This window comes from Ornithorhynchus anatinus, chromosome 2, assembly GCF_004115215.2.
Source record: "Ornithorhynchus anatinus isolate Pmale09 chromosome 2, mOrnAna1.pri.v4, whole genome shotgun sequence".
Taxonomy (NCBI): Eukaryota; Metazoa; Chordata; class Mammalia; order Monotremata; family Ornithorhynchidae; genus Ornithorhynchus; species Ornithorhynchus anatinus.
In genome coordinates, this window is record NC_041729.1 from 27028106 (window position 1) to 27052649 (window position 24544).

The following is a 24544-nucleotide window of genomic DNA, read 5'->3' on the forward strand; positions in this document are numbered from 1 at the left end:
AAGGCGGAAAAGCTGAGCAGTATTACCGCCCACCCCGCCATACGGCAACGCCTCCACGATGCTCGATCAGTGCACGGAAATCACTCCCTCATCGATCGGCTCGTTAGTGCCCCGAGAGAGGTATGGCCAAATGAGGGGGACCTCCTGGGGCTGCCCGCTATGTGGAGGACGTTGGAGGCGGCCCAGACGATCGAGGGGTGGGGCCCTTCACGGGAGTATGGGGAGGGCCCCAGGACCCCCGCTGAGGTAGTAAAACTCCCGACGGAGGCAACGGGGACGCTCCGGTCGAAAGAATGGCGCCGGGGGGCCGCGGCTGCGGCCTGTTCCCTCTTACGGGCTGCTTGGATGATTGCGGAGGCACAGATGCGGGCAGAGGCCCGGGGTAATGTACTAGACGGAGAAACGGTTCAGAGACGAGATGAGTTGGAACGGGACACTTGTGCGTTTACCACCCTGCTAGCCTCCGGATTATCAGAAAGGCTGGAGGAGCAAGGGATGAAGTTAGAGGACTTAGCATGTAGATTTGTAAGGTTGGGGGATCCCAGAGCGCTCCGCCCATGGGTGTGCACGATCTCAGCGTGCCCGGGTGGGGATGCAAAGACCCGGAAGCCTTGGGAGGCGTGGAGAGTAAGGATACGGAGGAGGAAGACGCGGCGATAGTAACTGAGGAGGATGGTGGACCCTGCACTGGTCTGTGCCCGCCGAGGGCACGCCCCATCGTGACGCGAGGGTTCGAGGAAGGTCGCGTTGCTGACGATAGGGAAGGGTCTCACTATGGCATGGAGGAGAATGTGACCGCTAGGGATTACGCCCCGGCAGAGCTGATAGAGCTTGCCTCTCGGTTCCAACGGGAGGGGCGAGAGACTCTAGCCGCCAGACTAGTGCCCCTACGGGATTCTGGGGTGGATCTAGGCGAGATGGAGCAGACAGAGGGGAGAGCCGGGATGGCCGTGTCCGTGGGATAGACCGAGAGGCCCCAGGAGGTACTCCGAAGCGGAACCGGGGGAGCCGTGAGGGTCAGCCGTGGGCAGATGTGGATCGATCTCCTGCGAGCGGGAACCCCGCGAGAAAAGATCGATCAACAACCTAACGTAGCGACCGTGAGCTTGGCGAAACGGCTACGCCCGCCACAGCACTGTGGACCCTTAGATTCAGCCCTGCCGCCGGCTCCTCCCCCGGCGATGGTAGAACAAGGGGAGGTGGGGGAGGAGGGCTGGTTCCCATCCCAGCCCCTCCCCTAGGGTGGACCCATGGTTTTCCCCTGGTGGGGTGACCGGAGGCCCCACGTTGCCCTGACCGTCCATCGGGGGCCTCATAACCGAGAGCAGACGTGGGCCCTGGTGGATACCGGGGCGGAATGCGCCCTCGTACACGGAAACCCTGAACGACACCCGGGATCTTGCGTAACTATCGACGGCTATGGGGGTGAGGGGATCCGAGTAAAACGAACACCACTGTGGATGAGCGTGGGACCGATCACCCCCAAGAGATAGGTAGGGCACATATCCCCCGAACCAGAAAACACATTAGGGGTGGAGATTTCGGCGGGACGGACTCTACAGACTACCGCCGGAGAGTTCCGATTGCGAGTGCGAGTGATACCAGTAGTAGTACCAGAAATGCAGTCGACAATACCGAGCATCGTATGTGGTGCCGCACCCGGGAACCACTCATGCGTTGCTGGACCTCGCTGATGCATTTTTTAGTCTGCCCATTGGACCGATTTGCGTTCACCTGGGAAGGACGGCAGTGGACCTTCGCCGTGTTACCGCAAGGGTATATCCACCGCCCTACCGTCTGTCACGGGCTAATAGTGCGTGCGATCTGGAGAAAGGGGCCCCTCTCCCAGAGGGAATCACCCGGTTTAGATTGACGAAGGTTATGCTAACCGATACGGACGCCACTGCTTTGCAGGCCTGCCTGAGGCTACTGATAGAGCATCTCCAGGAAGGAGGATGGGCGATAAATCCCGACAAGGTGCGGGGACCGGCGTCGGTGGTCCGATTCTTGGGGGTCACCTGGTCGGGCTCCTGCCACTCCCGAGTTGGGAACCGGTACAAGCAGACCTGCGTGTGGAATGGGCGCACGCCTACGTTCGAAGCCACAGTCGGTCCGATTGTTGGGTGTGTGACGCCGTGCCGACTTCTAGTATCGCAGGCTTCCCGTGGACGGTGATCCCTTTCAACGCCACTGACTGGAGGCAGGGGTGGGCATCGCTTGAGGGTAGGCATGGGACCTTGCGGAAGCTATCCGGCACAGACACGGGTATGTTCGAACGTACCGTATCGCGCCATCACGCATTAGACCCTGTCAGACGAAACTAGAAGCGTGGGAATACCACCCGCGTGTGGGCCCCCGATGCCACATGGGATGGGTTGACTGGGTAGCGCCAGAGGCCGGAGCATTAAAGATCCAAAGCCTGGCTGCGCCTTGAGGGGAAAAATGACACCCCGGTCCAGATACCGATGGGGGACCTACCCTTAGAAGTGCGTGCCATCTCCCACCCAGCGCGTGACGCCCAGTGGACAGGGAGAGGAGAGCCCTCTATTACGGGGGCCTACGAGGCCCCGTACCCCGGGCAATGGTTGTGTAGCCACAACTTATGGCCATATCTCCCTTTTAATTGGACGGTGGAACGCAATCTCCCAGGGTACTACACACACTAAGCTTCCCCGGCCCCCCATTGACCTAGCGACTGTACGCCGCCGTTGGGGAAGAAGCATGCAGTGGTGGGATTGGGCTCTGACGGCCACGATCCCCCAAGTAGAAATCATCAATGCGTGATTGGAAGTGACCACTCTAGCCAACTTCACCGCGACCGCTTTGAATGCTACTAAAAAAGGGTTGGCTTGGCTCACGGCCGAGACCCAGCAAATGGCGCAGAGTTGTCTTCCAGAACCGGACGGCAATGGATATCTTAACCGCAGCCCAAGGGGTGCCTTGATGGGGCCGGAATGCTGTAAATACATCCCGGATAATACCCAAAACATCACGGCCCCGTTAGCCCAGTCAAATCGGGTGGTGGGGGAAATCGTGGAAATTGGGAAAACTGATTCATTCACCACATAGCTAACGAATTTGCCCGCTCACTGGCGTACTTTGCTCTTCACAGTAACCATCTTTATGCCGTGCGTGCTTCTAGGATGCTGCGGGATATAACGCTGCTGCGCTATCATGCTTCAGGCGACCTCTGCAGGAATAAAGATGGCCACTGACCGCTTGTTTTCATTAGCAATTATTATTTACCCCGAGACGTGAGATTAAGGACCTCGGAGGAAGAGGGAACGCGTTAGTATTGTCTGGGTGATATCCTTGAAGGGGTGGAGTGTCTGGTCGGATTCAGTGGGGAAGACTGAACTCCCGCGATCAAGGCCGACCCCCATCCCATCCTGCCTCGTCGACTGCACAAGGCCGGCATCGTGCCAACTTCGGGTGGGAGGAAGACGGGACAGCCGGAGGAAGGGGGGCCCCACGGCGTGAACGAGACCATATGAAAGACGACAGCCAAGTGCCCTGCATACCGTTCCATGAACTTTGGAACCCCAGGGATATCTGGAAGGGAGCATCGAGCCAGATGACCGATACCTCCCCAAACAGGGCCCCCTTTGTTCTCGGCACACCGGAGGGGATATAAGGCAGCACACGCGAGGAGAGGACACGGTGTGATGTCTCCGAGTCCGCCGGCCGCCAAGGACTCTTCCGTAAGTAAGCCCCCCCGGCGTTCCCCTCTAAATAAGCCGTCCACCTGGATCTATCCGCCTCTTTCTTCGGTATTCCGTTACAATCGATGCGGGGGACGGGTGGTCCGGTCCCGCCCGGTACGCTACCCCAGTGCTTAGATCGGTGACTGACACAGAGTAAGTGCTTAACGAATACCCTTATTATCTAGACTGTGAGCCCCATGGGGAACAGGGACCGTGTCCAGGCTGATTATCTTGCCTCTACCCCAGCGCTTAGTACATTGGTTGGCATATAATAAGCGAGTGCTTAACAACCACCAAAAATATTATTCAACGATAATGATGATGATGATGAGGATAAACTGCCTCCCACCCCCAGTTTCTCTCACTGCCTATTCTTCCCCTTTTTTCGTGTTCCTGAGGATCTGCTTTCAGTCAGTCAATGGGAGCTTATTGTGTGCAGAGCACTCTACTAAGCACTTGGAAGAGTACAGTGCAACAGAGTTGGTAAACAAGTTCCCTGCCCACAATGAGCGTACGTTCTAAAGGGGGCTTTCAAACTAGAGGACTTTGCAAGAACTGTCCCCAAACCTAGGTCTGTTTTTTATGGTCTTTGTTAAGCGCTTACTATGTGCCAAGCACTCTTCTAAGTGCTGGGGTAGAGATGAGCTAATCAGACTGGACTCAGTCCCCATCCCAGTCTGTTTTCTGACTAGAAATTTGGTTACTCAATTTTATGAAGAGGGAAAGGGAGGGGAGGAAAGAGAAGAGGGAGGAGTGTTAGAGATCCCAACCCAGCTCTCCCCCCCCCAACCACTCACCCTTCCCAAAGGAAAACAAGTCTAAATTCCAGCCCCTTGCACAGATTGGTCTCTAGGGAAGTGAACTGGCTGTTCTCACTCAGCACTAGGTAGAAATTTCTGCTCCACTTTCTCCTCTCACCAGCTCCGTTCCCGGGTTCCCCACGGATCCAGACCCCCGGAGGAGCAAGGTCAGTGCAGGGGAGAGGGAGGTGGGAGGGACCGAGAGTGGGAACTACAATTCTATCCCCTACCTTTCCCTCTCCTTTTGCGCTTGTCTCCGGGACTCGCCCCTTCCACCGTCTGGTTGTGTTTTTCTGTCCCTTCACCAACCCCCGTGATTCATAACTGTTCCATTACCTTTTGCTTCTGATCCCTCCTCACTGTGTCATTTCAGATGAACTGCCAACTCAGGGCAGTTTCGAAAAAAACGTTAAGACCGCGGGAGGAATACCGTTGAACTCACGGGGATTATCCAAGGAACGGAGAGGAAACTTTCAGACGGGGAGGGGAGAGGGTACCGTGAAGGAGGAGTCGGTGTTTGAGGAAAGAGGTGGAAGAGGGGAGATGCCAGGGAAACAAGGAAGCAGGAAAGGGGGCAGAGAGAAGGGGAGAACAGGGACGGTGGGCTCCAGAACCAAAGGGGCGGCGAAACCGTCGGGGGGCTGAGGACCATGCCGGGAAGGGACGCAAAGAGCTGAAGTCCCATCAGTGCAGAGACAGAGATGGGCGCCAAATGGGGCCGGTGGGGGGGAAATGGAAGGCAAAGAGCTGAAGGAAGTGATCGGCGGGTGGGAAACCTCTGGGCGTATCTGTGGAGTTTCTGTCTGTCTTGAGAAGCAGCGGGGTCCCAGTGGAAAGAACCCGGGCCCGGGAGTCAGAGGACCTGGGTTCTGATTCCAGTTCTGCCACTTGCCTGTCGTGTGACCTCGGGCAAGTCATCTAGCTTCTCTGGGCCACAGTTACCACTCCGTAAAATGGAGATTCAATACCTTGTCTCTCTCCTATTTGGACTGAGTCTCACGTGAGCGGGGACCGTGTCCGATCCGGCGATGTTGTAGCCACCCGAACGGTCCATCAGTCGATCGTATTTATTGAACATCTACTGCGTGCAGAGCGCCGTACGAAGCGCTTGGAGAGTAAAATATAACAGAGTTGGAAACATTCCCTGCCCACAACCAACTCACAGTCTAGAAGGGGAGACTGACATTAATATAAATGAATAAATCATGGATATGTACACAAGTGCCGTAGGACTGAGGGGGGTGAATAAAGAGAGCAAATCAGGGGGATGCAGAAGGGGTCGGGGGAGGAGATGAGGGTTTAGTCAGGGAGGTCTTCTTGGAGGAGACGTGCCTCCGATAAGGCTTTGAAGGCGGGGAGAGTCTTTATCCGTCGGATGTGAGGAGGGAGGGCGTTCCAGGCCGGAGGCAGGATCGCGGGTGAGAGGTCGGCGGCGAGACAGATGAGACGGAGGTACACCGAGTAGCTTAGCATTAGAAGAGAGATGCGTACGGACTGGATTACACGGCGAGGACACAGTAGAACAGCGAGGTAAACTAGGAAGGGGAAAGATGATTGAGTGCTCTAAAGCCGACTCCAGCATTTAGTGCTTGGCCCATAGTAAGCGCTTAACAGACACCATTCTGAAATATTATTCTCTCTCATTGAATGATCAACTCCCCGAGGGCAGGGACCACAGCTTTTCTTGATGGCCTACAGCGTCCTTAGCCCCTTCCCCATCTCCGGGGGAGAGGCCCAGAACGCCATTCTTCTTAGCAGCCCTGACAGACCAGGCTGCCTCCAGAATGAGGCTCCCTTTACCACTCCTTGGGCTCTACAGGATGGAACTGTCTCCGGACACGTCGCGCCCACCCGTGGTACGGGTCAACGGCATCCCTCTCATCAAATACTTCGCTGAGAACTTGGGGGCACTGGAGAGCTTGCGGGTCCAGCCCAGTGACCTCCTTGTCTCCACCTACCCCAAATCCGGTAAGCTGCCCCACACCCTGGCTACCCCCCGGCAGCCCCCTCCCGGCTCTGAGGCGCGAACCCGGGAGCCCGGCAGGAGGGGCAACTGGGTTCTAACCTCGGCTCAGTCACTCGTAGACTGTTTTACGGCTCTGCGCCTCGGTTTCTCCACCTGTAAAGTGGGGATTTGATACCCCTTCTCCCTCCCCCAGAGACCGCGAGCCCCGTGCGTGACAGGGATTGTGTCCAATTTGATTATTTTGCCTCTACCCCAGCACTCGGTACAGTACAGAAGCATGGCGCCGAGAAGGCCCTAAACCCCGGTTGTGACCCTCCGTGGGTCTCCCCCCGCCCCCAGCTCAGGGACCAGGCCACCCCACCGCCCACCCCCCCGCCCCCTCTGCCGCTGACCCAGGCCCTTCTCTCTCTCCCCGCCCAAGGCACCACGTGGGTGAGCGAAATCCTCGACATGATCTACCAGGGAGGAGACCTAGAGAAGTGCCAACGAGCGCCTGTCTTCTTACGGGTGCCATTTCTGGAGTTCAGCATCCCGGGGATGCCCTCAGGTAACGGGATGACGGCCGGGACCGAAGGACCGGAAGCTCCTTGAGGGCCACCGAGTCTCCCGACTCTATCGTACCGCGCTCCTCCGGGAGGTCGGGACGGCACTCGACCCGCGGAAAGCGCTCGGCCGCTACCGTCGATCGGTCGATTGAGAGAATGCGGTGAGGGTGGATAGGGAAGAGGGGAAGGACACGGTAAGCACTCAGTAGAGAATGCCGACTGACCGACCGCATTATTGGTTGGGGCGGGGAGGCGATGGAAAAAAAAAATCGACATTTCTCATCCTTCCGCCTCAACGCTCAATTCAGCGGCTGTGGGGTGAGAAAGAGAGAGGACACGAAACACCGATATCCATTCTCCCACCTCTGTCCCCTACTTTTTTCCTGCTCCCTCCTCCAGGCATGGAGACCTTGAAGGACACTCCCTCCCCACGTCTACTCAAGACACACCTGCCCTTGGCCTTGCTCCCCAAGGTCTTGCTGGATCAGAAGGTCAAGGTAACGATCGAGACTGGGGGGGGGGAGGGCTCTGGTGGAGGCGGGGAGTGAAGCGAGTGGGTCTCACCCGGCTAATGCCCAAGGGAAAAAGTGAATTCACTTCATTTTACTAATCCCTTAATACCTCAACCGTAACAGCAAGCTCTGCCTAACCCCTCCCCCCTCAACTGCCGACTCTGTTCAGGTACCGGGAGGGATTGGGGACGAGATGGGTTACGGCGCAAGATCGTCCCTCGTCCGGGAGGGTCTTGACCGCCCCGTCCTCCGCTGCAGGTCATCTACATAGCTCGAAACGCCAAGGACGTGGCCGTGTCCTACTACCATTTCTATCGAATGGCTAAAGTGCACCCCGATCCGGGCACTTGGGAGACCTTTCTAGAGGCATTTAAAGCCGGGCAAGGTGAGAAAAGGGTCAGGGAGTCCTTGGGCCCAAGGCAGGGGTCGATGGGTGGGGTCCAGAGCCAGAGGCGGCCGGCCGATTCGGGACTCGTTCTTTCTTCCTCCTCCCTTCGTCCCCCGGGTTTAGTTTGTTACGGGTCCTGGTACCAGCACGTCCAAGACTGGTGGGAACTGAGGAAGCAGCAACCGGTCCTCTACCTCTTCTTCGAAGACATAAAGGAGGTGAGATCTTTTTTCTCTCGTTCCCAAGTCAGGGCCCGGGCCCGAGGAAGGCTCACCCCCCCCCCCCGCCTCCCCCCGCGGAGGTTAAGGCACCCTCCCCCTCTCGTCTCCCAGTTTCCCCCCGTCGTCTCGTGAATGGGGAGGCCCTTGCAGAGGGTCGGGAAAACCGAGGCGAGAAGAGAGACCCTTAGACCCGGCAGCTTTTTTTTTGTTTTAATGGTTATTGTAAAGCACTTAATATGTGCCAGGCACTGGGGTACATCATCGAGCTGGACACAGTCCCTGTCCCACATAGGGTCGGCAGGCTTAATCCCCATTTTACAGATGAGGCACAGAGAAGTGAAGTGACTTTCCCAAGGTCACACAGCAGAAAAGTGGCAGAACCGGAATTAGAACCCAGGTCCTCCAACTCCCAGGCCCGGGCTCTTCCACTAGGCCACGCTGCTCCTCCCTTAGCCTCCCTCTAGCCCCACTGTGCATCCTAGTGTCCTAACTTGTCCTCCCACCCCCCTCTCCCCCGTCACTACCAGCCCCACCCAGAATCGGTCTTCCTCAAACTAACCCTGATCTCTCCTTACCGCCTCCGCAGGATCCTAAGCGGGAGATCAGAAAGATCATGGAGTTCATAGACCAGCCTGTCTCGGAGGAGATATTGGATCGGATTGTCCAGGAGACATCCTTCAAGAAGATGAAGCAGAATCCCATGACCAACTACAGCTCTGTCCCTTCTCATATCATGGACCACGAGGTCTCCCCCTTTATGAGGAAAGGTGAGCTCCCCCGCCACCGGTGGGGACAAGGAAGCGGGCGGGGGTGGGGGAAGGAAGGTGGCCTGCTCTGCGGCCCCCATCCGAGGCCCCCTCCGGGAGGACCGACGGCAGGAGGGATTTAGGGGCAGGGCCTGGCCGTCCGGGTCGGGAGAAGCGGAAGAGGGAGAGAGGGAGCAGAGGAGCCGGGGAGATCGGGAGAGGAAGGAAACATCCCGGGGCCAAGGAGCTGAGCCCGGAGGCGGGCAGAGCCGAGCTTCGCCTTCCCGTCGTTCCTTTCGTTGCTCTGATCCTCCCTTAGGCACCCCCGGGGACTGGAAGAACCACTTCACGGTGGCCCAGAATGAACTGTTCGATGTCGACTACGCAGAGAAAATGGCGGGCTCGGAGCTGCACTTCCGCACCGAGCTGTGAGGAGCCACGGAAAAACACAGTAACCCCCCTTCGTCACCTGCGTCTCGAGGCGGCGGCGGCTTCCTCCCGGCTAGCGGGGAAGGAGTCGGCTGCTGACCTCACCGCAGTCACAGCCACAATAAATGCCAGCGTAGCTCCAGAACCCCGGAATCTTGCCTCTTGCTGTCTTCGACCGGAATTCGTGCGTCCTGGCTCTCTAGCACCTAGATTTCCCTTGTCTCAGTCTAAGGAAGAAGTTCTGTAAAAATTTCACGGGGCGGGGGAAGCCAGGTCTGGCTGGAGCTGGGAGGAGGAGGAGGAGGAGGGAGGAAAGGGCGGTTTATTTGACCGGATGAAATCACATCACTTCTCCCCCGTGAACGGGAGAGGAGGGATGCCAGGCCAAAAGGGGCTAGGATGGGGGTAGTTCCCCGCTTCCCATCACTTCTTCTTGGGCTCCTTGCAGGCCACCACGTATCTCTGGGCCACGTTGAGAGGAGGGGAGTAGCCGTCGGGATAGGAGGTGTCTTCAAACAGGACCGAGTAGTCATCTTGAGGCTACCGAGACAATCGATCAGTCGATCAATCTTTTCGAGCCAAGACCCATCAGAGCTTGAGAGGTTCTTGAGTTGAACAAGCCTACGGGGCCATCGCTCCCACGCCCCGCCCCCGGCCACCACGGACGGAGCTGCCCCTCGGGGAAGGGTCTTCCAGGGAAGGAGATTCTCAGGTCTCCTCAGCTCACACCTCCCCCTCCCTTCCCCACCGCAGGGTTCCTTCTGATCATGAATCTTTCTGATCATTAACCTTTACCCTTTCTGTATACATTTCCTGTTTTCTCCATGGCAAAAGAGAACTGGACTGGCCGAGGCCCGGGGTGGGGCTGGGGGCGGGGCGGGAGGGCGGTAAAAGGAAGCGCTCTTCCCCTTCGGTCAACCTGAGCCGGGAAGATCAGGGGTTGACGGGGTTCGCCCCCCACCCCCTTTCCCACCACCTCTAAGCCCCAGCTGTGGAGGAGCAGGTCAGGCCCCGCTCCCCAAACTCACCCCCCACCCCAACCCCCAGCCCTCGTTCTACCCGCTGCGGAGGGGTGTGGATGAGGGCCCGGTAGAAGCAGGTGGTCTGCGGGTAGAGCGCCAACACCAGCTGGTCCTTCTGGAAGAGGGCCTCCGGGTCTGTCTCGGGGTTGGCCTTCCACTGGGGCAGCGGGATGATGCGGCGGCGGCTCAGGGTGTGCCGTCTGTGGGGACGACGGAGGCCCCCTCAGCCGGGCCGGGGAGCCTTCTTCCCCCGGGGCTCCCATCTCCCCCGGCCCGAGCCAGACCTCTCCTTCGGGAGAGCCCTCCCCTCCCCATCCCCCGGCCCCCGCCGGCCCCGCTCCCCATCGGCCGGCTCACTCACTCTTTGCCTTCTTCATCGATGTCGTCCACCTCGTACCTGCGGCCGGAAGAGATCGGCTGCGGCGGCTGCGCCCAGCTCCTCCCCGCGCCACCCCGGGACCCGAGGGACGCCGGCCGGGGAGGGACCCCCGGGAATCGGGGCAGGAGGCGAGAAGGGGAGACGACGGGCTCCCCCGGTGGGGGGCGGTCCCGAGGGCGGGCGCCCGACGTCCGCTCACTTGTTGGTGGCGTGGCTGTAGGTGACCACCTCGGCCAGGATCCACTGCTCGTCGCCGTCCACGGCCTTCACCCGGGCGGCCACCTTGTCCCCGGGCTTGGCCACGTAGTCCCCGGAGGCAGGGATGGCGCCGCACAGTGGCGGGGGCCTGGGGGGAGGAAGAGGCCCCGTCACGACCCCCGGGGCTGGGGTCCCGGCGCCTCGCCCCGCCCACCGCCGGGTCCTGCTAGAGGCCCCGCCCCGGCGCTCACTTGTCCCCGGGCTTCCCGATCCAGAGGGGCAGGGTCATGGCCGACTGCTGCAGCAGAGTCATCAGCACGCCCCGGCGCATGGTTTTCCGCGGTGGTTCGGAGTCATTGTACAGTCCCGCGATCTTCGCCGCTGTAAGGGGTTGGGAGAACACCTTGAGGTTGGGCCCCTTTCCTCCTCCAATCCCCCGCCCCACGCATCCTCTCTCTCCCGTGCCATCCTCGGTCCTCCGGGCATCACCTGTGCACCCCCCTCGCAGGGTCCCTCCCCACCCCCGGCCCCTCAGGCGCCTTCACCCTTCCCTGAGGCACACAACCCTGCTGTGGGACCCTGAGCGAGTCATTTACCATTTTGGGGGCCTCAGTTCCTTCATCTGTAAAACGGGGATACGATACCTGTCCGCCCTCCTACTTAGACCTACTAGACTATACGCTCGATGCGGGCAGGAATGTGACTGTTATATTCTGTTGTGTACTCTCCCAAGCGCTCGGTACAATGCCCTGCACACGGTAAGCACTCAATAAATACCGACTGACTGACTTAGACCGTTAGCCCCATGTGGGGACAGGCACCGTGTCCGAACTGGTGGTCTTGAATCTAGACCAATGTTTAGTACAGTGCTTGGCACACGGTAAGAGCTTATCGAATATCCCTATTGCTACTGTTATCACTAATAGGAGCTGAGATCTGGGTTTTAATTAGGGTAAGTGTTTGTGCCTCCTGGAGCCTAAAATCAACTCACAGGTGAGACAGACTTAAGGCTTGAAGAAAATCAGGCTGTGGGTTAAACTGGTAACAGATGCTTGATTAAGTGATCAAGAGTCAATGTTAATAATTAAAATTCATTTCAGGTCTCTGCTCCTCAGTAGCATCAGAGGGGCCACACTGGGATGTGGGAAAAGCAGAGGAACCATTTTTGAATGCTTTCTGTTTGCCCCGCAGGGCTCCCCTAAAGGCACGGAGAGCAATTAGCAAAAACAAAAACAATCCAAATCTGAGTGCACAGAAATAGGACTAAGAAACCCACCCCTTTCTGACTTCTCAGGGATCATAAGAGGGGAGACTGAGAGAGCGAGAGTGATCATGGGAGATACACATTTTCAGGGAGACCCTTCCTGGAAAAACCTGAAACATTATTTCAAAACTCCCCGCAAAAGAGGGGAAGGCCTCACCCGACCTTCCCCTTAGGCCAAGAAACAGGAGCTCCCTCGGACCCCCTTCCTGCTGGGGACTGAGCAAAGCACCTCTCCCTCAACCTCTCTCCTCAATATGGGGAGGTGAATGACGGCCAGAACTCTTCGGTAAGACATGGCGCTGGCCCTCAGCGAATTTAAAGTCTCCTCGTGAGGCAAAGGAAAGATTCAGACTCACCGATACGCCTCTCTTCCAGGAGGGATTTTATCTCAGCAATTTTATCCAGGGCTTTGCGCAAGATGCTACGGGGAATGGGAGGAACGGAAACACAGGAGGTGAGGTGCTTATACAATCTTCTGTGACCAAGCTGAAATATCACTCTTTTGTTCTTTTGAATAATGATCTTGGTTAAGCGCTTACTACGTGCCAGGCGCCGTACACTCTGGGGTATATACAAGCTAATCAGGTTGGACACGGTCCGTGTCCTACCTGGGGCTCACAGTAATAATCCCCATTTTAAAGATGAGGGAACTGAGGCCCACAGAAGAGACTTGCCCAAGGTTACACAGCCCTTGCTCTCATCCAGAACGCCTAGGCTCCGGTCCTGGCTTTTCCCCTGCTCTGCCGATTCCCCGTGAGCCATTTCAAGTGGGCATTTGGGAGGTCCGCTCCCTCCCACCCTGCGCTTCTGGAATTCTTCTGTGCCCCACTTGAGGCTGGCCTAGCCTAAATGTTTGAACTTCAGCTCCACGAGTCTATTGCTCCTTGAGACTTTTTAGAACATTTCAACAGCCCAAAAACCCCAGAAGCGGTGCCTTCTTTTTCCAGGGGGCCCCCGTGGACAGACACCAGCCAGCCGGGCTACCGGGGCGTGCCAGAGGGGTTTGTTTCCCCTGCGGTACCCTCGCTTTGGGCCCCCACCTCTTGTCGTCTCTGTCCACTCCTGTCTCGGAGCAGGAGCACTTCGAAGGGCCCAGCTCTCAGAAGCCATAAGCGAGGGGCTGCCAAACGGTATAAAGTAGAAGCAGCGTGGCCCTGTGGATAGAGCACGGGCGTGGGAGTCAGAGGTGACGGGTTCAAATTCCGGCTCCGCCACGTCAGCTGTGTGGCTGTGGACAAGTCACTTAATTTCCCTCATCTGGAAAATGGGGATTAACTGTGAGCCTCACGTGGGACAATCTGATGACCCTGTATCTGCTCGCGCGTAGAACAGTGCTCTGCAAACAGTAAGCGCTTAACAAATACCAACATTATTGTTATTGCTCCCGCCTCCTCCACTCGTCCGCCGGGTGACCTTGGGCAAGTCACTTGACTTTTCTCTGGGCCTCAGTTCCCTCATCTGCAAAACGGGGATGGAGACTGTGAACCCCGCGTGGGACAGGGACCGTGTCCAACCCGATTAGCTTCTATCCACCCCAGCCTGGCACACGGTAAGCGCTTAACAAATACCGTTATTATTATTATTACTATAATAAATGGGGGCAGAGGTGGCGTGGAACACAACGAAGAAGTGGCTGGCGCATCCAGAAGCTGCCTCCCTCAGGAGACGGCAGCCGTCTTCCCCGTCCTTCCTGTCCGTGACCCTTTCCAGAATGCGCATCCACCCCGGAGAGCTCTGCTGACGCCACTGGAATTTTTCAGTGAGGGCCCCAAACAGGTGTGTGAAAATGAGAATTCACGACGACTCATGTCTTTCCTCGGGCAAATTTTACAAGTGAAAACACCATTCCTGTTATCCATCAGAATGTCATATCTAGATTTACATCTTCTCACTTCCTTCTCTCCCATCACCACTGACTCAGAATTCTCGGTCAGAAATGGAAATGAAAAATAGCGTGGCCTAGCGCAAAGAGCCCGGGCCTGGGGGGGTCAGAAGGACCCTGCTTCACCGCTTGCCTGCTTTGTGACCTTGGGCGAGTCACTTAACTTCTCCATGCCTCAGTTACCTCAACTGTAAAATGGGGACTAAGACTGTGAGCCCTATATAGAACACGGACTGTGTCCCACCTGATTATCTTGTCTCTATCCCAGCATTTAATACAGTGACTGGCACATAATACGTGCTTAACATATTTTCTTTTCTTATATATTTTCTTTTTTAATGGGCCGCAGAGTGGAGAGAAGCTCTTCAAGCTGGGGAATGGTGAGGTTTCGTCAGGGTCTGGTGTCCATAGTTGGGAGAATGTGGCTACAAAATTTCCCAGTGGAAATGCCACAACCTTCCGGGGTCCCGTTTTGTTCCCTCCCTTCCGGAAGGGCCTGAACTGAACATAAAGAGGACCTTGGGGTGACTGGAAAGATAGATTCTAGGCAAATTCCCAGCATTCCTAGTATTTTTTTTTGGTTTTAATGGCATTTGTTAAGTACTTACTACGGGCCAAACACTGTACTAAGGGCTGGGTAGATACAAGAGTCCAGGAGATAAAGCAGAGCGTTGTTCCCAGGGTTTAAGAGGCCGGATCACAAAGAAACCAATCCAAACAGAGTCAGATCCCAAGAAGGACAGAGGCAGGGGAGAAAGAGCAGTATCGGTATTCCTTTTTTATGGTATATGTTAGGCACTTTAGAGCCAACCACTGAACTAAGCCCTGGGACAGATATAAGCTAATGAGGATGGACGCAGCCATGTCCCACGTGGTATTCAAAATCTTAATCCCCCTTTTACAGATGAAAGAACTGAGGCACAGAGAAGTACAGCGACTTGCCTATGGTCACAGAGCAGACGTGTGGCAGAGCCAGATTTGGAACCCAGGTCCTCTGATTTCCAGGCCCATGCTCTACCCATTAGGCCATGCTGCTCATTCTTGTCCAGGCGGGTAATGAAACTGAAACTCCTGCTTATTCTGACCTCTGGTTTCCAACCAGGGATTCTCTCAGCTCTCCTCCTCCCAGAGGAATGAGGGCAGGCCGGGATCGGAGCGGGGGAGGCTCAGCTTGGAGCGGAGGACTGTGGGTTCCCACTTGGCTCCTCTTAGGGTGGGGTCTTCGGGGGCACTTGACCGTGGGCAGCTTAGTGAGGGGTGGGTGAAAGATCGTTATGCTAAGTAGGGAAACGGAGCCCTCGGCACAGCTGCGATGTCGGCGTTTCCCACGGCATAAAGCCCAACGCTCCTCCCGGAAATTTGAGTTCCTCTCTGGAAGTTAGGGAGGCTCACTGAGAGGAGCCCGGAACTCTTTCACATCACGACAGGGCTGTTTAGAGAACCCAGCGGCGATGCGCTGACTGAGAGGTTCCCCGGTACTGCCCCGAAAGAGTTACGGTTCCCCGCAAAGAGCCTACCTTGCTTTCAGAGAGTTAAGTTGGGGCCTAGAATTTGCCTGGAATCAAACCAGCCCAAGGTCCTCTTTCTGTTTGGCTCGGGCCCGGCGGTAAAGGAGGGGAAAAAAAACGGGACCACGTGGGATTTTCGCTGGGAAATAGTTTTGTAGCCACGCTCTCTCAACTGTGGTTGCCAGACCCCGACGAACCCTCACTACGTTTCCCTGCTTGGAGGACTTCTCTCCTATCGGTCGGTCGTATTTTTTGAGCGCTATCCTCCGTGTTTGGTAAAGGACAACAATAAATATCCCCTACCACCTCTCTGGGGTCCACTCCTGGTCTAAAATTCTGAGTCGGTAATTATTAAAGTTATTATTAAAAATGACCAAGTTGAAACCCAAATTCAGCTCCCTGCGTTCCCGAGGACAATGCTTATTTTGGAGGGAGAAAGTGAAAGAAAGGTCCTGGCAACAGCACAGAGGGAAAAATCTGTTACATATTTCTTCTCGCTCCCTCTGCGGTGCTCCTGGAAAGAATTCGTAAGTCCTAAGGATGAAAAGATAGAGGGGAGAGGACGCAGGAACAGGCAGAGGGGAGAGGGAGCGGAGGCATAAGGGTGCGATGAGGATGGGGAGACGGAGCTGAGAGAAGCAACGAGTGGAGAGGGGAGGCCGAGAGAGGGACGGGGAGGAGAGAGGAGGTGGAGAGAAAGCGAGGAGAAGCAATGAATGGAGAGGGGAGACCGAAGGAGGTGGACAGGAGAGCGAGGAGAGGAATGATCAGAGAGGACACGCCGAGAGGGTGACAGGGGAGGAGAGAGGAGGTGGACACAAGGATGAGGAGAAGTAATGAACGGAGAGGGGAGGCTGAAGGAGGTAGACAGGGGAGAGAAGGGGAGGTGGACAGAAGAGCGCAGAGAAGCAATGAGCAGAGAGGGGGCCAAAGGAGGGGGACAGAAGAGCGAGGAGAAGCAATGAGCGGAGGGGGGGGGCCGAAGGAGGGGGACAGAAGAGCGAGGAGAAGCAATGAGAGGAGAGGGGGCCGAAGGAGGGGGACAGAAGAGCGAGGAGAAGCAATGAGCGGAGAGGGACAGGGAAGGAGAGAAGAGGCCGACAGAAGAGCGAGGAGAAGCAATGAGCAGAGAGGATGGGCCGAGAGAGGGACGGGAGGGAAGAGGAAGTGAACAGAAGAGTAAGGAGAAGCAATAAGCGGAGCGGAGAGGCCAAGAGCAGTACAGGAGAGGAGAGAGAGGAGGTGGACAGAAGATACGGGTGGTGAGGAAGTGGAAGAGGGAGGGCAGAGCAAGAGGAAAAGTAAGAAGGGCAGAAAAAGAGACAGTGGGTACCCTGGACCTGGTCTTGTGGGGGTGCAGGGGAGAGGAGGGATTCTCTCCGCACTCACTTGCACTCTGCCTCTGCATCAGCCTTTGCGGTGGTATAGAGACCTCGCAGCTTTGTCCGGTAATAGGGGGAGACTAGAAACGGAAGAGAGAGAGAAAGAAAACCCCATGGGCGCGGGTCTTTCGACAAGCCGGGCTACTGTCCCCTCCCCACTTCTACCACTCACTCTTGTTCTCCGTCTGCATCCTCTCGTGGGTCTTCTGGATGTTGACCAGGTTGTGTTCACTCCGGGAGCGCTCCTCCTGAAAAGACGGAGAAGAGAACCGAGAAGGCCGGAGGGTAGATTTGGAGGAAGCAGTCCCACAGCCCCTTTTTTCAAAGATTTCTTTATTTTTTAAATGGTATTCTTTTAAGTGCTTGCTACGTGCCGGGCTGTATCCTAAGCGCCGGGCTCGATACAAGCTAATCGGATCGGACACGGCCCCTGCCCACATGGAGCTCACGGTCTAAATCCCCATTTTACAGATGAGGGAATGAGGTACAGGAAGTGAAGTGTCTTGCCCAAGGTCACACAGCTAACAAGTGGCGGAGCCAAGATTAGAACCCAGTGCTTTAGCCACTAGACCGTGCTACTTCTCCTTCCTTCCCCTAGTGGATAAAGCCCAGGCCTGGGAGTCAGAAGGTCCTGGGTTCTAATTCTAGTTCCGCCTCCTGTCTGCTGTGTGATCTTGGGCAACTCACTTCACTTCCCTCTGCCTAAGTTCCCTCATCTGTAAAGTGGGTATTTAGACCGTGAGCCCCGCATGGGACAGGGACCGCGCTCAACCTGATTCCCTTGTACCCTTTCCGGTATTTGTACAGTGACTGGCGCATAGTGAGAGCTTTACAAATGTCGCTAGCTAAAATAAAATAAAGGAAGGAAAAAAAGAGAAGGAGGAAAGAGTTGAAGTGAGGAGAGAGAGGAAGGAAGCTCATCTTTGGCTAGCCTGTTGTCTTCCGCTCCCGCTTCTCTCCTGCAACAGCGCCCGCCCCCCTCACCCCCTCGGCCGGCCGCGCCACAGAAGCCGGTCCGGTACACGCCGGCTGGGCCGTGGTGGGAGGCGGCTGTGGGCTCGCGGGGTTAACGCAGCCGCGGCGGCGGCTCTGGAGCCCAGACCCCTCCCCTAGACACCCCCGAACCTCACTGGGGACTTCCTACAATCTGCCTGGCGGGCCCTCACCGGGGTCTGAGGTCACAGGCACCGCGAAAAGCCGGCAAGAACCCAGCAAGAGCCGGACAGCGGGAGGGGCTGCCGCGTCCCGGGCCGGTGGCTGCTGCCTGTTGCGGGGGGGCAAGAAATGCAGCCTCCATCTTAGCTCCCCTTCTGCTCCAAGGGGCAGGGCCCACCAGCTACGGCCGCCCGCCCTCCGGCCCAAAAAGCCGGGCAGCCAAAGCCCCGCATCTCCTGTACATTATTTCTTTATCGTGCTCAATACGACTACCCAACCAAGGTCACTCCTGTGTCCCTTGTTCTCACAAACCCCCCTCCCCCAGTTCACTTCATCACCCTTGCCGGCTTTTTACCCTTCACTCCACTGGTCCGCCCCTCAGCACTCCGCATTCCTACTTGCATCCTGCTTTTCCTCTTTCAAGGAGGTAGATGAGAAGGGTGATGGTTTGGGGGGGCGGGGGGTTGGGGTTACCTGGGTTTGCTTGATCAGCTGATGCAGCTCAGTGAGGAGCTCAGCGATGCGGGAGTCAGCTGACACCAGAGCCATTCCTGCGAGACAGAACGGGACGGTGGCGGGGGGCGGTGGGCCTGGGAACAGAAGCCCCATCAATCAAGGGTGTTTATTTATTCACTCAATCACATTTATTGAGAACTTACTGCGGGCAGAGGACGACGCTAAGCACTTGGGAGAGTACGATATAATAATAAACGGACACATTCCCTGCCGACAGCGGTCTAGAGGAGGAGACAGATATTGATATAAGTAATTTATAGGTACGCCCATAAGAGCTGTAGGGCTGAGAGTGGGGCGAATTCCAAACGCTCAAAGGACACAGATCCAAAGTCTCTCTTGGGAGGGCCGGACCCCTTTAAATCCCCCACTTTGGACCAGAACATTGGATACAATGCAAAAAGTACTGGAATGTGTCTGTTCTGCTGTAATAATAGTAATTGTGATATTTGTTAAGCGCTTACTATGTGACCAGCACCGTGCCAAGCGATGAGGTAGATACCCAAAAATCGGGTTGGACACAATCCCTATCCCACGTGGGGGTCACCGTGTTATAGTCTACCAAGTGCTTAGTACAGTCTCCCCCCCACAGTAAACATTCAATAAATACAACTGATCGATCGAATAACGTCCTCAATTCCTCCACCCCTTCTTTTTACCCCCTCCCCAACCCTCGGGGGGCTGAAGTTCGCTCCCCCACCGGGGTGCTGAGGCGAGGGGGAATTCTCCAATGAAAGCAACGACCTCCCGACCTGATTTAAGGCGAGTGCAAATCCTGGGGTCCCGACCGGCCGAGAATCCAGTAGCAGGAAGAGAGAGACGCAACAGCCCCCTCCCTGATGGCGCCCCGGGGAAGCGGGGGAGGGAAGGGGAGGCTGCCCAGACTCCTCGGCTTCCTCCTCCTCGTCTTCCTCCTCCTCGGCAGCCGCCGCTTCCCGTACGGTCCCGGCCTGACCCGCCACCCCCACGCTGAAGCCTTCGGCTCACAGCTCATAATGCGGCTGCCCCGGGCCCAACACCCAGAGCGGCTGCAGGGGTTACCATGGCAATGGTGGCCGTGGCCAACGGTGGATCTGCCAGGGCCGGATTGGGGGTAGGCCCTCACACCTCTACGGAGCTTTCCCGCTCCCTCTCTCTCGTTTTCCTCCCGGTCTCCAGGCGATCCCGGCAGCAGCGTGGGGTGTGAACCGTGGGGGAGAGAAGGTTGCCGAAAGTGTTCGTTTCAGCCTATTTCTGGCGGACGGGATTAGCGTTCAGTATAGTGTTCTGCCTACGGTCAGCGCTGTAGAACCCGGGCCTGGGAGCCAGAAGAAACTGGGTTCTAGTCCCCGCTCCATGCGTCTGCCATGTGACCTTGGGAAAATCCCTTCTTTATCTCAGTTTCCTCATCTCTAAAATGGGGATTAAGACTCTGAGCCCCTCGTGGGACACGGACCGGGTTCAACCTGATTGACTCGTTATCTACCCCAGTGATAAGAACAGTGCCCGGCACACAGTAAGCGCTTAACAAGTAGCATAAAAATAAAACAAGCGCTCGAGAAATACCACTGATCGATCGATTCTTAAGCCATCGTGTTGACGTGGGGCGAGAAGTGTGCAAAATACTGAAGGAGGCATCTGGGAGACTTACAGTCTAGCCAAAGACGCAAAAATAAATTAGATAGGTAGGAGGGATAAGGATATCAAGCTAGGTGCATCAGTGCTTCTCCTCTCGGGATCGCACGTGGAGAGTTTCCAGTCCTCTACCGGTCTCGACTACGGGAGGGAGAGTCAGGCACAGTCCTGTCCATTCCATTCCCAGCTTGGCCAGTGGCTAATAATGTTGGTATTTGTTAAGCGCTTACTATGTGCCGAGCACAGTTCTAAGCGCTGGGGTAGACATAGGGGAATCAGGTCGTCCCACGTGGGGCTCACAGTCTTAATCCCCATTTTACAGATGAGGGAACTGAGGCACAGAGAAGTTAAGTGACTTGCCCACAGTCACACAGCCGACAAGTGGCAGAGCTGGGATTCGAACTCATGAGCCCTGACTCCAAAGCCCGTGCTCTTTCCACTGAGCCACGCTGCTTCACATGGCTAGGGAGTGGGAGGCCGTCTGCCACGAGTCAAAACTCACCTGTTTTGGGCAGCAACGGGGATGGGAGAGAGTCGAGGGCAGAGACTCAAGTTGACCGCACGGAAGGAGGCGACGGTAAACCACTTCCGCATTTTGACTAAGAAAACTCTCTGGATCCACTACCAGAACGATTGCAGATGGAGGGAGGGGCGTCCCGGGAGAGATGCGCCACGGAGTCGCTACGGGTCGGGGACGACTCGACAGCATAAGGCGAGAGGAGACGTAAGTGCTTACGGAGACCGAGAAGTGCAAGATATAAAGCGGGGGAGGTTAGAAATTCATCAGGGAAGGCTTCCTGAAGCTTTCCATAGGGCTTCGAGGAGGGGGCGTGCAGCGGTGTGTGAGGGCTAGAGATAGAGCAACACGACCACGGGCCTGGGAGTGAGAAGGACCTGGGCCTAATCCCAGTTCTGCCACTGGTGACCTTGGACAAGTCCCTGAACTTCTCTGTGCCTCAATTACCTCATCTGCAAAATGGGGTTAAAGACTTTGAGCCCCATGTTGGGACACGGATTGTGTCTAACCTCATTAACCTCTATCTACCCCAATGCTTAGTAGAGGGTCTGGCACATAGTGAGCGCTTAATAAATGCCATAAAAAAATAAAATAAAGAGGTCTGCGATGGGGAGAGAGAGAAAGAGGCAACCAATACGTAGGTGGGTTTTCTTCTTGCGTTGCTTCTCACCAGGCCCGGGCTTGGATGCGTCGAGCCCCACGCCAGTGGAAGAGGCAGTGTCTCCACGCATCTAGACTGTAAACCTGTTGTGGGCAGGGAACGTGTCTGCCAGTTCTGTTCTGTTGTAGGGGCTTGGGAGTCAGAGGTCGTGGGTTCTAATCCAGGATGGCCACTTGACTGCTGTGTGGCCTTGCGCAAGTCACTTCACTGGGCCTGAGTTACTTCATCTGTAAAATGGGGGTGGAGACTGGGAGCCCCACGTGGGACAACCTGATTACCTTGTATCTACCCGGCGCTTAGAAGAATAATAATAATAATGTTGGTGTTTGCTAAGTGCTTACTATGTGCAGAGCACTGTTCTAAACGCTGAGGTGGATACAAGGTAATCAGGTTGTCCCACGTGGGGCTCACAGCCTTCATCCCCATTTTACAGATGAGGTAACTGAGGCACAGAGAAGTTAAGTGGCCTAGAATAATAATGATGGTATTTGTTAAGCACTTACTATGTGCAAAGCACTGTTCTAAGCGCTGGGTGGATAGAAGGTGATCAGCTTGTCCCATGTGGGGCTCACAGTTTTAATCCCCATTTTACAGATGAGGTGACTGAGGCACAGAGAAGTGAAATGACTTGCCCAAAGTCACTTGCCCAAAGCTGGCAAGCGGCGGAGCCGGGATTCGAACCCTCGACCTCTGACTTCCAACCCCGGCCTCTTGCCACTGCGCCACGCTGCTTCTTATGACAGTGCTTGGCGCATGGGAAGCGCTTAACGAATAATAATAATAAGGATAGTATTTGTTCTTCTTATTATTACTTTCCCACAGCGCTTAGTAGCTGTGTGACTGTGTGCAAGTCACTTAACTTCTCTGTGCCTCTGTTCTCTCTGCGTGGCTCAGTGGAAAGAGCTCAGGCTGGGGAGCTCATGGGTTCGAATCCCAGCTCTGCCACTTGTCAGCTGTGTGACTGTGGGCAAGTCACTTCACTTCTCTCTGCCTCAGTGACCTCATCTGTCAAATGGGGATTAACTGAGAGCCTCACGTGGGACCCCCTGATGACCCTGTATCTCCCCCAGCGCTTAGAACAGTGCTCTGCACATAGTAAGCGCTTAACAAATACCAACATTATTATTAGCATGGCTCAGTGGAAAGAGCCCGGGCTTGGGAGTCAGAGGTCATGGGTTCTAATCCCGGCTCCGCAGCCTGTCAGCTGTGTGACTGTGGGCAAGTCACTTCCCTTCCTCTGTGCCTCAGTTACCTCAATTGTAAAATGGGGATGAAGACTGTGAGCCTCACTGATTCCCCTGTATCTCCCCCAGCGCTTAGTACAGTGCTCTGCACCTAGTAAGCGCTTAACAAATACCAACATTATTATTAACTTCTCTGTGCCTCCGTTTCCTCATCTGTAAAGGGGGGATGAAGACTGTGAGCCCCACGGGGGACCACCTGAGCACCCTGTATCCTCCCCAGCGCTTAGAACAGTGCTTTGCAGATAGTAAGCGCTTAACCAATGCCATCATTATTATTATAACGCTCTGCGCTTCGTGCGCGGGCTCTGCGGGCCGTGCGGCGCAGCACGAGGTCGGCCGACAGAGCGCCCCCGCGCGGTGGCGGCGGCACGTTGCCTTCCCCCCCCCCGCCCCCCCCGGGCCGGCGGCTCCGCGCATGCGCAGTTGCGGGGCTCCCGGAGCCGCCCGGGCGCGCTCCCCGGTGGGGCCGCGCAAGGCTCCGCTCCTCCGCCGCCTCCCCGGAGCCCTCCGTGCCCCCTTACCGGGACCAGGTGGAAAGGAAGCGGCGGCAGCGGCGGGGACGGGCGCGGCGGCGGCGGCTCACCGCCCCCCAACTTTGCTCCCCCTGCTCCCGGAGCGGGAGGCCGGTGCGCATGCGCCGCCCGCCCAGGGCCTGCTGGGAAATGTAGTCCTAGTTGACCTCGAAGCAACGGGGGCGGCCCCAGCTGCCGCTACAGCTTCTGGGAATTGTAGTTTCCCTTTGTAGTTTCCACCCTTTGGCTCATCGGGCCCCCAAACTGCCAGCGGAATTAGTGCTGCTCTGTGCTTGTTGTGGCTCAGTGGAAAGAGCCCAGGCTTGGGAGTCAGAGGTCAGGGGTTCGAATCCCGCCTCTGCCACTTAATAAGAATGTTGGTATTTGTTAAGCGCTTACTAGGTGCAGAGCAATGTTCTAAGCGCTGGGGTAGATACAGGGTAATCAGGTCCTCCCAGGTGAGGCTCCCAGGCAATCCCCATTTTACAGATGAGGTAACCGAGGCACAGAGAAGTGAAGTGACTCGCCCACAGTCACACAGCTGACAAGTGGCAGAGCCGGGAGTCGAACTCATGACCTCTGACTCCAAAGCCCGGGCTCTTTCCACTGAGCCACGCTGCTTCCCACTTGTCAGCTGGGTGGCTGTCTCTGTCTGTTGCCAAATTGTACATTACAAGCGCTTAGTACAGTGCCCTGCACATAGTAAGCGCTCAATAATACTATTGAATGAATGACTGTGGGCAAGTCACTTCACTTCTCTGGGCCTCAGTGACCTCATCTGGAAAATGGGGATGAAGACTGGGAGCCTCACGGGGGACCACCTGATGACCCACATGATGCAGTGCTCTACCCATAGTAAGCGCTTAACAAATACCAACAGTCATTCATTCATTCAATAGTATTTATTGAGCGCTTACTATGTGCAGAGCACTGTACTAAGCGCTTGGAATGGACAAATCGGTAACAGATAGAGACAGTCCCTGCCCTTTGACGGGCTTACAGTCTAATCGGGGGAGACGGACAGACAAGAACGATGGCAATAAATAGACATTATTATGATTATGACCTTGTATCGCCCCAGCGCTTAGAATGGTGCTTGGCACATAGTAAGCGCTTAACAAATACCATCATTTTTATTATTATTATTAGAAACCCCACTGTGGGCCTGAGTGGGATTTAACGGGTATCAGTTGTAGTCTGAGTACTGAGTTCCCAAGTGGTGGTAATAATAATAGTGATGACGGTATTTTGTTAAGCACTCACTATGTGCCAAGCACCGTTCTCAGAGATACAAGGTCATCAGGTTGGCCCACAGGGGGCTCGCAGTCTTAATGCCCACTTTACAGATGAGGGAACTGAGGCACAGAGCAGTTAGAGAAGCA

General features: G+C 56.1%; 2 protein-coding genes across 6 annotated transcripts; one reads left to right on the forward strand and one right to left on the reverse strand.

Moving 5' to 3' along the window:
• The first annotated feature begins 3473 nt into the window (after positions 1-3473).
• Positions 3474-9456, forward strand: SULT1A (sulfotransferase SULT1A). Of its 2 annotated transcripts, XM_029082453.2 has the most exons (9): positions 3474-3701; positions 4626-4671; positions 6324-6472; positions 6892-7017; positions 7415-7512; positions 7786-7912; positions 8039-8133; positions 8723-8903; positions 9202-9456. In XM_029082453.2, the coding sequence occupies exons 3-9, from the start codon at positions 6325-6327 to the stop codon at positions 9312-9314; spliced, it is 888 nt and encodes a 295-aa protein (XP_028938286.1). In that variant the 5' UTR covers positions 3474-3701; positions 4626-4671; position 6324; the 3' UTR covers positions 9315-9456.
• Positions 9457-9615: 159 nt separating this feature from the next.
• SGF29 (SAGA complex associated factor 29) lies at positions 9616-23246 on the reverse strand. Of its 4 annotated transcripts, none has more exons than XM_029054724.2 (10): positions 23172-23246; positions 18576-18652; positions 17119-17194; positions 16954-17026; positions 12531-12595; positions 11162-11291; positions 10912-11058; positions 10695-10730; positions 10371-10533; positions 9616-9851 (listed from the first exon to the last, which is right to left on the reverse strand). In XM_029054724.2, the coding sequence occupies exons 2-10, from the start codon at positions 18648-18650 to the stop codon at positions 9735-9737; spliced, it is 882 nt and encodes a 293-aa protein (XP_028910557.1). In that variant the 5' UTR covers positions 18651-18652; positions 23172-23246; the 3' UTR covers positions 9616-9734. The 4 variants fall into 4 exon arrangements, with proteins under 4 accessions (XP_028910557.1, XP_028910548.1, XP_028910539.1 ...); XM_029054715.1 differs by lacking the exon at positions 23172-23246 and adding an exon at positions 19656-19729; XM_029054706.2 differs by lacking the exon at positions 23172-23246 and adding an exon at positions 19367-19546.
• Positions 23247-24544: the final 1298 nt, after the last annotated feature.

What these genes read in the sequence shown, in the direction of transcription:
- SULT1A (XM_029082453.2), top strand. Translation starts at nt 6,325, where the DNA reads ATGGAACTGTCTCCGGACACGTCGCGCCCACCCGTGGTACGGGTCAAC. An exon ending in CATCCCGGGGATGCCCTCAG is followed by an intron (nt 7,018 to 7,414) that starts GTAACGGGATGA and finishes TCCCTCCTCCAG; the next exon opens with GCATGGAGACCTTGAAGGAC. An exon ending in CTCCCCCTTTATGAGGAAAG is followed by an intron (nt 8,904 to 9,201) that starts GTGAGCTCCCCC and finishes ATCCTCCCTTAG; the next exon opens with GCACCCCCGGGGACTGGAAG.
- SGF29 (XM_029054724.2), bottom strand. Translation starts at nt 18,650, where the DNA reads ATGGCTCTGGTGTCAGCTGACTCCCGCATCGCTGAGCTCCTCACTGAG. An exon ending in AGCTGATCAAGCAAACCCAG is followed by an intron (nt 17,195 to 18,575) that starts GTAACCCCAACC and finishes CCGTCTTTTCAG; the next exon opens with GAGGAGCGCTCCCGGAGTGA. An exon ending in ATCGGGAAGCCCGGGGACAA is followed by an intron (nt 11,059 to 11,161) that starts GTGAGCGCCGGG and finishes TCCTCCCCCCAG; the next exon opens with GCCCCCGCCACTGTGCGGCG.